Source organism: Oncorhynchus tshawytscha, linkage group LG05 (assembly GCF_018296145.1).
Source record: "Oncorhynchus tshawytscha isolate Ot180627B linkage group LG05, Otsh_v2.0, whole genome shotgun sequence".
Taxonomy (NCBI): Eukaryota; Metazoa; Chordata; class Actinopteri; order Salmoniformes; family Salmonidae; genus Oncorhynchus; species Oncorhynchus tshawytscha.
Window position 1 is genome coordinate 72,089,666 of NC_056433.1, and position 12,519 is coordinate 72,102,184.

A 12,519-nucleotide genomic window follows, 5' to 3' on the forward strand; every position below is an offset into this window, starting at 1 on the left:
CCCGGTGATGTGTTGTGCAAACTGTACCACCCTCTGGAGAGCCCTGCGGTTGCGGGCGGTGCAGTTGCCGTACCAGGCGGTGACACAGACCGACAGGATGCTCTCAATTGTGCATCTGTAAAAGTTTGAGGCTCTTAGGGGCCAAGCCAAATTTCTTCAGCCTCCTGAGGTTGAAGAGGCGTTGTTGCGCCTTATTCACCACACTGTGTGGGTGGACCATTTCAGATCGTCAGTGATGTGTACGCCGAGGAACTTGAAGCTTTCATCCTTCTCTACTGCGGTCCTGTCGATGTTACACAGCCCAGTTAGGGGCGTGCTCCCTCTGCTGTTTCCTGAAGACCAAGATCAGCTCCGTCATTTGTTTTATGTTGATGGAGAGGTTATTTTCCTGGCACCACTCCACCAGGGATTTGTTGTTGGTAATCAGGCCTACTACTGTTGTCATCTGCAAACTTGATGATTGAGTTGGAGGCGTGCGTGGCCACACACTCATGGGTGAACAGGGAGTACAGGAGGGGGTTGGGCGCGCACCCTTGTGAGGCCCCCTGTGTTGAGGATGAGCGAAGTGGAGGTGTTTTTCCTACCTTCACCACCTGGGGGCGGCCTGTCAGGAAGTTCAGGACCCAGTTGCACAGGGTGGGGTTCAGACCCAGGGCCTCGAGCTTAATGATGAGCATGGAGGGTACTATGGTGTTGAAGGCTGAGCTATAGTCAAGGAGTAATTTATCTGAATCCTTCTAATTAATACATAAGGAAGAAACCATGGTAATATAAATCATTACACAAGGAAGGATGAAGATGGAAGGTTTACAAGAGTAAAAAAATTAAAAAAATAAACATTAAAAAAATCTTTCTCCACATGATACACAGCCCAGTTTGGTCTCTCTTTCTCGAAAGTATTCACCCCCTTGGCATTTTTCCTATTTTGTTGCCTTACAACCTGGAATAATTTTTTGGGGGGGATTTGTATCATTTGATTTACACAACATGCCTACCACTTTGAAGATGCATAATATTTTTTTATTGTGAAACAAACAAGAAATAAGAGTTGGATGGGTTTCACTGGTGTACAGCAATCTAAGTCATACCACAGATTCTCAACTGGATTGAGGTCTGGGCTTTGACTAGGCCATTCCAAAACATTTAAATGTTTCCCCTTAAACCACTCGAGTGTTGCTTTAGCAGTATGCTTAGGGTCATTGTCCTGCTGGAAGGTTAATCTCTGTCCCAGTCCCAAATCTCTGGAAGAGAAACAGGTTTCCCTCAAGAATTTCCCTGTATTTAGCACCATCCATCATTCCTTCAATTCTGACCAGTTTCCCAGTTCCTGCCAATGAAAAACATCCCCACAGCATGATGCTGCCACCACCATGCTTCACTGTGGGGATGAGGTTCTCGGGGTGATGACAGGTGTTGGGTTTGAGCCAGACAGTTTCTTTGATGGCCAAAGAGCTCAATTTTAGTCTCATCTGACCAGAGTACCTTCTTCCATATGTTTGGGGTGTTTCCCACATGCCCTTTGACGAACCCCAAAAGTGCTTGCTTATCTTTTTTTTAAGCAATGGCTTTTTTTCTGGCCACTCTTCCGTAAAGCCCAGCTCTGTGGGACAGATACTCCAATCTCCGCTGTGGAGCTTTGCAGCTCTTTCAGGGTTATCTTTGGTCTCTTTGTTGCCTCTCTGATTAATGCCCTCCTTCCCTGGTCCGGGAGTTTTGGTGGGTGGTCCTCTCTTGGCGGGTTTGTTGTGGTGCCTTGCGGCTTCATTAAATAGTACCCACAAAACACCAGACTCAACGTCAACAGGCGACTCCGGGATGCTGGCCTTCTAGGCAGAGTTGCAAAGAAAAAGCCATGTCTCAGACTGGCCAATAAAAATAAAAGATTAAGGTGGGCAAAAGAACAGAGACACTGGACAAAGGAACTCTGCCTAGAAGGCCAGCATCTAGGAGTCCCCTCTTCACTGTTGTCAGTGAGACTGGTATTTTGCGGGTACTATTTAATGAAGCTTCCAGTTGAGGACTAGTGAGGCGTCTGTTTCTCAAACTAAACCCTAATGTACTTGTCCTCTTGTTCAGTTGTGCACTGGGGCCTCCCAGTCCTCTTTCTATTCTGGTTAAAGCCAGTTTGTGCTGTTCTGTGAAGGGAGTAGTACACAGTGTTGTATGAGATCTTCAGTTTCTTGGAATTTCTCGCATGGAATAGCCTTCATTTCTCAGAACAAGAATAGATTGACGAGTTTCAGATGAAAGATCTTAGATTCTGGCCATTTTTAGCCTGTAATCTAAATCCCAAATGCTGATTGTCCAGATAGTCAACTAGTCTAAAGAAGGCCAGTTTTATTGCTTCTTTAATCAGAACAGGTTTCAGCTGTGCTAACATAATTGCAAAAGGGTTTTATAATGATCAATTCGTCTTTTAGAATGATAAACTTGGATTAGCAAACACAATGTGCCATTGGAACACAGTAGTGATGGTTGCTGATAATGGCCTCTGTACGCCTATGTAGATATTCCATTAAAATCAGCCGTTTCCAGCTACAATAGTAATTTACAACATTAACAATGTCTACACTGTATTTCTGATCAATTTGATGTTAATTTAAATGGACACACAAAATGTGCTTTTCTTTAAAAAACAAGGACATTTCTAAGTGACCCCAATCTTTTGAAGGGTAGTGTATATCTCTCTCTCCCTGAGCTATGATATTCGCTGCACTGTAAGAGAGATGTCAGACTGTTCTAAAGTAATTACACTGCTCTCCTTACTCCATTTTCTCATCAATTTTCCATCTCCAAACTCCCCCCTCCTTCCCATGACACCAGTCTTCCTACCAGGCTGGACTGCTTGGAAAAAAGGCAAGATGCCCAGATCACAGGGACAGGGGAAAAATATTGGAATTCAAATAAAAAATACTAACTCAAACTCATGCGTGCATACACATGCACACGCACACATACACACCCTTTAGTCTGCACAAAGAGCAAGTGTGTGTGTGGGGGGGCACAGGGGTTGGCGGGAGTAGCTATTTATAACTTGTCAGAAATGTCCAGATCAACTAGCCCATGTCAGCTAATGTTTTTAGCTAGGTTTTTTAGCCCATAAATTTGGTTGTAATGTTTGAGTCACTCAAATATCACATGAATACACGTTGGCGAAATGTGTAGAATTGCAAGAAAATGTGCTTTAAAACTGCATTAATTTTCTCTGCACCTCATGACAATATGTGTAAAATAAGCTTTAAAACCTACAACAACAAAACAACTATCCGCCTAGAAGAGGTGTGTGAACAGTTTGTGTCATGAACAGTGCTTGTGCCCTTAGACATGGTGTGGACGTGCAGTGGGGGCGCAGGACGTTCCCCAACGCTGGAAGGGGGGCCCGGGTGAAGTTTGGGAACACCTTATGTCATTGCACCCTGACCTCACATTCCACCTCATCAGGAGGGAACAAAAAACAAACAAATCCAACATTGTTGCATAATAAAATAGTAGTAACAGCCTATGTGCAAAGGAGAGGAGACAGACCTATCAACTGAATTAACTATGGAATGCATTTCAATTATTATGCTTTTCATATGCACTTGTGATAGTAAATAGAACGGTACATCTCAGGCTTGTAGCCTACTGGAGCCAGGGGCTGTTTGAACAACTTCATCACAACCACATTCAAAACACAGCATAAGAATAAAAATACTATTCTAATGCTATTCTGCCTGGATAGATATTCAATAGCCCAATGCTTACAAAACGCCATATACTAGTACACCCACAGAAATATTCTGACTCAGAGTAGTATTATTTATTATTATGATTTGAAAAGTCCTCAGCAGCCTGTCCACAGAGAAAAACAGTCCGCCGTGGGGCAGGCAAAGGCAAGCGAGCAAGCCCAGGGAGCGGTCGCTTTGAGGAGCAGCGCAAACATGAAGTGGGAGATGATCAAAAACATCTCCTACTGGTTGAATCAACGTTGTTTCATGTAATTGCAATTCAATGAAGTGGAAACAAAGTGAAATAGACTTTGAATGGATGCCTGTGCCCAGTGGGCTTTTCCTGCTGCTGTGAAAACCTCAACCCTCCTCTCCACTCACCTTCATGTGGGTCTGCGCCGCGGCAGTTGCTGCATATGTGCTTGATCTCCTTCCCGATCTGGCAGTGGATCATGAAAGGTATATTGTTGTTGTTTGCCACGGGTTGCTGCTGCTGTTGCTTACCGCTACCGCTGCGATTCTTGGACGTCTTCCGAAGCAGGTAAAACGCTCTCCTCATTGGCGGCTTCTCCTCGATAACGGCTGGGAATGAGGAGGGAGCGTCGTTCCGAGAACCAGACGCGTACCAGGGGCTCATAACGACGTATGCAGGAACCGCTATGGTTAGGTAAAGCAGAGCTATGGCTGTGTGGGGTGGATCCGCTGATCCTGATTCGCTCTCAGACATGCAGTCAGGGGGGCTTTAAAACGGTCTTTACGCTCTAGTCAAACTGTCTACTCCAATACTGATGACCTCCGCAGACCTAAAATAACTGCCCGCCAAACCCTGGCTTTGTGCACGGGGGCCAACGACTTCAGAGTTAGGGCTACGTAAATTCGTCCGTCTTTGTATTATATGGATCTGTTCATGTCCAGTTATTCGGAGGTTCTTCTCCATTTATTTAGGGGTCCAATCCCTGTTTATGTATCCTTGTACGGCATCACATTTGAATCTGCCTCTCAACTGCATGGGCAGGGTTTACAGTATCCCTAAATACTGGTTTCCAGTAGTTACCACAGACACAAAGTCTATATCGTAAAAATTAATGAAAGCAAAAATGTGTTTTTTGGCCTTCATTTAAGGTTAGGGTTATGCATAAGGTTATCAGTGTGTTAATTAATGTTTACAGTTATGGTTATGGTTAGGTTTAAAATCACATTTTAAGAAGATAAATGGGTGGGATTTATGACTTTGTGGTTGTGGTAAATATTGACGACCCAAATAATATCCACCCACTACTGAGAACTGACCTTGTTATTCTGTAGCTACAGCCAGCCTACACAATATTCAATATGAATATCATATCACCACAACCACCAAAAGCCCTGATATGAAATGAAATCTTAACAACAGTGGAGGCATACCTATAAGGTCATAAACATATAGGCTATAGGCCCCTCAAACTCAACTCTGGACCTCCAATCCAGTTCCACTGCATTTTCCCATTATTCCTCCCTAATCAGCGACTGGTTTTAGGTGGATGCAATTAATGATCAATTACAACAGAAGACCAGCAGGCTCTGGGCCTCGTAGGGTAAGAGTTGAATCAAATCAAATACCCTTGCTATACGCCTAACACTCAATGCACATACCCATATTCACTATAGCGGCCTTAACTGCCAAATGGCAGATTTTAACACACACACACACTAAATGGCTTGAATAGCCCACTAGGGAGCAATAAATACTATACTGCCAAGCTAATCAGGCTAAATTGTGAAAGACTCCAGCCACCCTAGCCATAGAATGTTCTCTCTGCTATCGCACAGCAAGCGGTACCAGAGCGCCAAGTCTAGGTCCAAGACGCTTCTAAACAGCTTCTACCCCCCCCCCCCACGCATAGTCACTTTAATAACTCTACCTACATGTACATATTACCTCAATTACCTTGACTAACCGGTGCCCCCGCACATTGACTCTGTACCGGTACCCCCTGTATATAGCCTTGCTATTGTTGTTATACTGCACTTTAAGTGTTTGTTATTTTTATTTGTTACTTTTTTTAGGTATTTTCTTAAAAACTTATTTGGGACTGGGGGGCAGTATTGAGTAGCTTGGATGAATAAGGTACCCAGAGTAAACTGCCTGCTCCTCAGGCCCAGAAGCTACAATATGCATATAATTAGTAGATTTGGATAGAAAACACTCAGAAGTTTCTAAAACTGTTTGAATGATGTCTGTGAGTATGACAGAACTCATATGGCAGGCAAAAACCTGAGAAACAATCCAACCAGGAAGTGGGAAATCTGAGGTTTGTAGTTTTTCAAGTCATTGCCTATCCAATATACAGTGTCTATGGGGTCACATTGCACTTCCTAAGGCTTCCACTAGATGTCAACAGTCTTTAGAACCTTGTTTCAGGCTTCTACTAGGAAGGCGGAGCGAATAAGAGCTGTTTGATCCAGGGGTCTGGCAGAATGCCATGAGCTAAGTCACGCGCGCGGCCGTGAGAGCAAGCTGCGTTCCCTTTAATTTCTAAAGACAAAGGAATTGTCCGGTTGGAATATTATTGAAGATTTATGATAAAACCATCCTAAAGATTGATTATATGCATCGTTTGACATGTTTCTATGAACTGTATTGGAACTGTTTTTACTTTTCTTCTGGACTAAGTGCCTGCGCCTTGTGAATTTGGATTTGTGAACTAAACGTGCAAACAAAAAGGAGGTATTTGTTCATAAATGATGGACTTTATCGAACAAAACAAACATTAATTGTGGAAATGGGATTCCTGGGAGTGCATTCCGATGAAGATCATCAAAGGTAAGTGAATATTTATAATGCTATTTCTGAGTTTTGTGACACCTCTCCTTGGTTGAAAAATGGCTGTATGTTTTTCTGTGGCTAGGCGCTGACCTAACATAATTGCATGGTGTGCTTTTACCGTAAAGTTTAAAAAAAATCTGACACAGAGGTTGCATTAAGGAGAAGTTGATCTATAATCGTATGGATAACACTTGTATCTTGTATAACACTTGTATCTTAGATCAATGTTTATGATGAGTATTTCTGTAATTTGATGTGGCTCTCTGCACTTTTACCGGATGTTTGTTTGAGACAATGCATTTCTGAACATAACGCACCAATTTCAAATGAGGTTTTTGGACATAAAGATTAACTTTATCGAACAAAACACACATTTATTGTCTAACATGGAGTCCTGGGAGTGCCATCCAGTGAAGATCATCAAAGGTTAGTGATTCATTTTAACGCTATTTCTGTCTTTTTTGACACCTCTCCTTCTTTGGAAAATGGCTGTATGGTTTTCTGTGGCTAGGCACTGACCCAACATAATCACATGGTGTGCTTTCGCCGTAAAGTCTTTTTGAAATCAGACACTGTGGCTGGATTAACAAGAAGTTTATCTTTAAAATGGTGTATGATACTTGTATGTTTGATGAATTTTAATTATGAGATTTCTGTTGTTTGAATTTGGCGCCCTGCAATTTCACTGGCTGTTGGCGAGGTGGGACGCCCACATATCCCAGAGAAGTTAAAACGGCATTGTTGGTTAAGGGCTTGTAAGTAAGCATTTCACTGTAAGGTCTACATCTGTTGTATTCAGCGCATGTGACAAATACAATTTGATTTGATGTGCGCATGTGTGTGCGCTCTAGTGTGTGTGTGTGTGCGCACATGCCTGTGTGTATGTGTAGGTTTAGAAGGCTATCCATTCAGTCACAGTACTGATTTGGCTCAGTGTGCTACAAGCTGGTGTTTCATCTGGATAAGAAACACACTTTAATGACTTACTATAATAGAGAAAATAAAAGAGAGAGAGACTGAGAGAATGTGTTATGTTTACTGTTAATTTTTTATTGTTTATTTCACTGTTGTTTATTATCTATTTCACTTGCTTTGGCAATGTAAACATTGGTTTCTCATGACAATAAAGCCCTTTGAATTGGGAAACAGATGTTTACATTGCCAAAGCAAGTGAAATAGATAATAAACAACAGTGAAATAAACATAAATAATTACACTCACAGATGTTTCAAAGGAATAAACTCATTTCAAATATCATGCTATTATGTTTCAAATGTCATATTATGCTATCTCTCGCTCTCTCTTTCCCTCTTTCTCTCCTCTTTTTTAAAGGAAATCTCAATCCCCTCCTCCAGGCCTGATGCCTTAACAGCATGCAACACTGTTATCCCTGCTGGACGCTTACAGTAGAATGGAAATTATCACTGCTCAGTGTGTGAAAGTGAGAGTGTGTGAGAGTGAGTGAGTGAGTGAGTGAGTGAGTGAGTGAGTGAGTGAGTGAGTGTGTGAGTGAGTGAGTGAGTGAGAGTGAGTGAGTGAGTGAGAAGGGAAAAAAATGAATTCTGCAGAAATATCATGTATGACTCATCCTTCAATCATTCTCTATATTCCTTTCTTATAGAGAAGATGGAGAGAGAAGAGGAGAGGAAGAGGATGGTGCAACATGGATGATATAGCAAAGGCCATTTGCAGGTAATAATTGCAACGTATAAGTCCAATACATATCACCATACAGGAAAATATTATTCAATCTGACACACCATAGCATCTTGTGACGCTGTAGCCCTGGTTGATGCAAGACCAGGGATAGGAAACTCCAGTCATCAGGTACCTGATTGGTGCCACACTTTTCCCCCAAGCCCCAGCTAACACACCTGACTCAATAATCAACTAATCAGGATCTTCAGTTTAGAATGCAATTTGTTTAATCAGCTGTGTTTGCTAGAGATGGGGAAAGGAGTTTCCCATCCTTGTGCTAGAGGTTTATTTACCATGAGAGCGATAGGTGGACCAGAATTAGTTTATTTATGTAGTGCTACTGCCCCCTGCTGACAGATATAGATATCACTTATTGGAGCAGTGGTTTCCTGTTATCAACAGCAGGTAGCGATAGCTAATATGAGCTGGAAGTTACAATCACAGTAGTGGCTCATTCTGCAGTACAAAGGTAGCAAGACATTGACAATGCAGCCTATCTAACACACATGACTATGCAAACGAGCACATACACATATACTTAATCACTCTCTCTCTCATTTCAATTTAAGGGGCTTCATTGGCATGGGAAACATGTTTAAATAAACAATAAAAAATGAACAGTAAACATTATACTCACAAAAGTTCCAAAAGAATAAAGACATTCCAAATCTCTCTCTGTCTCAATTCAATTCAATTCAAGGGCTTTATTGGCATGGGAAACATGTGTTAACATTGCCAAAGCAAGTGAGGTAGATAATATATAAAGTGAATATATAAAGTGAAATAAACAATAAAAATTAACAGTAAACATTACACATACAGAAGTTTCAAAACAATAATGACATTACAAATGTCATATTATATATATACAGTGTTTTAACAATGTACAAATGGTTAAAGTACAGAAGATAAAATAAATAAGCATAAATATGGGTTGTATTTACAATGGTGTTTGTTCTTCACTGGTTGCCCTTTTCTCGTGGCAACAGGTCACAAATCTTGCTGCTGTGATGGCACACTGTGGAATTTCACCCAGGAGTTTATCAAAATTGGATTTGTTTTCGAATTCTTTGTGGATCTGTGTAATCTGAGGGAAATATGTCTCTCTAATATGGTCATACATTGGCCAGGAGGTTAGGAAGTGCAGCTCAGTTTCCACCTCATTTTGTGGGCAGTGAGCACATAGCCTGTCTTGTCTTGAGAGCCATGTCTGCCTACGGCGGCCTTTCTCAATAGCAAGGCTATGCTCACTGAGTCTGTACATAGTCAAAGCTTTCCTTAATTTTGGGTCAGTCACAGTGGTCAGGTATTCTGCCGCTGTGTACTCTCTGTGTAGGGCCAAATAGCATTCTAGTTTGCTCTGTTTTTTTGTTAATTCTTTCCAATGTGTCAAGTAATTATCTTTTTGTTTTCTCATGATTTGGTTGGGTCTAATTGTGCTGCTGTCCTGGGGCTCTGTAGGGTGTGTTTGTGTTTGTGAACAGAGCCCCAGGACCAGCTTGCTTAGTGGACTCTTCTCCAGGTTAATGTCTCTGTAGGTGATGGCTTTGTTGTGGAAGGTTTGGGAATCGCTTCCTTTTAGGTGGTTATAGATTTTAACGGCTCTTTTCTGGATTTTGATAATTAGTGGGTATCGGCCTAATTCTGCTCTGCATGCATTATTTGGTGTTCTACGTTGTACATGGAGGATATTTTTGCAGAATTCTGCATGCAGAGTCTCAATTTGGTGTTTGTCCCATTTTGTGAAGTCTTGGTTGGTGAGCGGACCCCAGACCTCACAACCATAAAGGGCAATGGGCTCTATGACTGATTCAAGTATTTTTAGCCAAATCCTAATTGGTATGTTGAAATTTATGTTCCTTTTGATGGCATAGAATGCCCTTCTTGCCTTGTCTCTCAGATCGTTCACAGCTTTGTGGAAGTTACCTGTGGCGCTGATGTTTAGGCCAAGGTATGTATAGTTTTTGTGTGCTCTAGGGCAACAGTGTCTAGATGGAATTTGTATTTGTGGTCCTGGTGACTGGACCGTTTTTGGAACACCATTATTTTGGTCTTACTGAGATTTACTGTCAGGGCCCAGGTCTGACAGAATCTGTGCATAAGATCTAGGTGCTGCTGTAGGCCCTCCTTGGTTGGTGACAGAAGCACCAGATCATCAGCAAACAGCAGACATTTGACTTCGGATTCTAGTAGGGTGAGGCCAGGTGCTGCAGACTTTTCTAGTGCCTGCGCCAATTCGTTGATATATATGTTGAAGAGGGTGGGGCTTAAGCTGCATACCTGTCTCACCCCACGACCCTGTGTGAAGAAATGTGTGTTTTTTGCCAATTTTAACCGCACACTTGTTGTTTGTGTACATCGATTTTATAATGTCGTGTGTTTTACCCCCAACACCACTTTCCATCAGTTTGTATAGCAGACCCTCATGCCAAATTGAGTCGAAGGCTTTTTTGAAATCAACAAAGCATGAGAAGAGTTGCCTTTGTTTTGGTTTGTTTGGTTGTCAATTGGGGTGTGCAGGGTGAATACATGGTCTGTTGTATGGTAATTTGGTAAAAAGCCCATTTGACATTTGCTCAGTACATTGTTTTCATTGAGGAGATGTACGAGTCTGCTGTTAATGATAATGCAGAGGTTTTCCCAAGGTTACTGTTGACGCATATTCCACGGTTGTTATTGGGGTCAAATTTGTCTCCACTTTTGTGGATTGGGGGGGATCAGTCCTTGGTTCCAAATATTGGGGAAGATGCCAGAGCTAAGGATGATGTTAAAGAGTTTTAGTATAGCCAATTGGAATTTGTTGTCTGTATATTTGATCATTTCATTGAGGATACCATCAACACCACAGGCCTTTTTGGGTTGGAGGGTTTTTATTTCGTCCTGTAACTCATTCAATGTAATTGGAGAATCCAGTGGGTTCTGGTAGTCTTTAATAGTTGATTCTAATATCTGTATTTGATCATGTATATATTTTTGCTCTTTATTCTTTGTCAATCTCTCTCCAGAGAGGAGGGTAATCATAGCTGACTCTGTAATCATTCATGTAAAATGTCAAGATGGGATAGTTAAATCAGGGAGGAGAGAGGAGATCTGTAATCATTCATGTAAAATGTCAAGATGGGATAGTTAAATAGGGGACCCGAGGAGATCCAACCATGTGCTGCAGGTGTATGAATGTGTGTGTGTGTGTGTGTGTGTGTGTGTGTGTGTGTGTGTGTATGAGTGTGTGTGTGTGTGTCCAAATGCTTGCATGATAGTGAGCACAATATGTGCTGTATGTGTGTTTGCCTAAAAGCTTGTATGACATTTCACACAGTGTGCAAACTATGTGCTGTGTGTGTTTGTGCGATTACATAACAACATGTTAAAAAGTCACCCCGTGGCCTCCCGGGTGGCGCAGTGGTTAAGGGCGCTGTACTGCAGCGCCAGCTGTGCCACCAGAGACTCTGCGTTCGCGCCCAGGCTCTGTCGTAAACGGCCGCGACCAGGAGGTCCGTGGGGCGACGCACAATTGGCCTAGTGTCGTCCGGGTTAGGAAGGGTTTGGCCGGTAGGGATATCCTTGTCTCATCGCGCACCAGCGACTCCTGTGGTGGGCCGGGCGCAGTGCACGCTAACCAAGGCTTCCGGGTTGGATGCGCGCTGTGTTAAGAAGCAGTGCGGCTTGGTTGGGTTGTGTATCGGAGGACGCATCGTCTCTCCCGAGCCCGTACGGGACTTGTAGCGATGAGACAAGATAGTCTGCTAACAATTGGATTCCACGAAATTGGGGAGAAAAAGGGGTAAAAATTAAATTTAAGATTTAATTTTTTTTTTTTTAAGTTCCCCCTTCTGACTGATGCTGATTGACTGTGTAGATTGTAGAAGCAGACTGTTGATTAGAAGCAGATTGTAGATTAGAAGCAGACTGGAGATTAGAAGCAGACTGGAGATTAGAAGCAGACTGTAGATTATAGAAGCAGACTGTAGATTGTAGAAGCAGACTGTAGATTAGAAGCAGACTGTAGATTGTAGAAGCAGACTGTAGATTGTAGAAGCAGACTGTAGATTAGAAGCAGACTGTGGATTGTAGAAGCAGACTGTAGATTGTAGAAGCAGACTGTAGATTAGAAGCAGACTGTAGATTGTAGAAGCAGACTGTAGAAGCAGACTGTAGATTGTAGAAGCAGACTGTAGAAGCAGACTGTAGATTGTAGAAGCAGACTGTAGATTAGAAGCAGACTGTAGATTAGAAGCAGACTGTAGATTAGAAGCAGACTGTAGATTGTAGAGGCAGACTGTAGATTGTAGAGGCAGACTGTAGATTGTA

The 12,519-nt window shown here is 42.3% G+C and overlaps 1 protein-coding gene across 3 annotated transcripts in view; it reads right to left on the bottom strand.

Moving 5' to 3' along the window:
* LOC112251319 (phosphatase and actin regulator 1) overlaps positions 1 to 12,519 on the bottom strand; it is a 58,493-nt gene that overhangs the window by 15,932 nt on the left and 30,042 nt on the right. Inside the window, exon 1 of one of the 3 annotated variants that reach the window (XM_042322324.1) lies at positions 4,089 to 4,723. The exons of 1 other annotated variant lie outside the window; for it this stretch is intronic. In XM_042322324.1, the coding sequence (XP_042178258.1) occupies positions 4,089 to 4,434 (346 nt within the window). In that variant the 5' untranslated portion in view covers positions 4,435 to 4,723. Of the gene's footprint in view, positions 1 to 4,088; positions 4,724 to 12,519 lie in introns of those variants that run through there. One more of the 3 variants, XM_024422246.2, reaches the window with a different exon arrangement.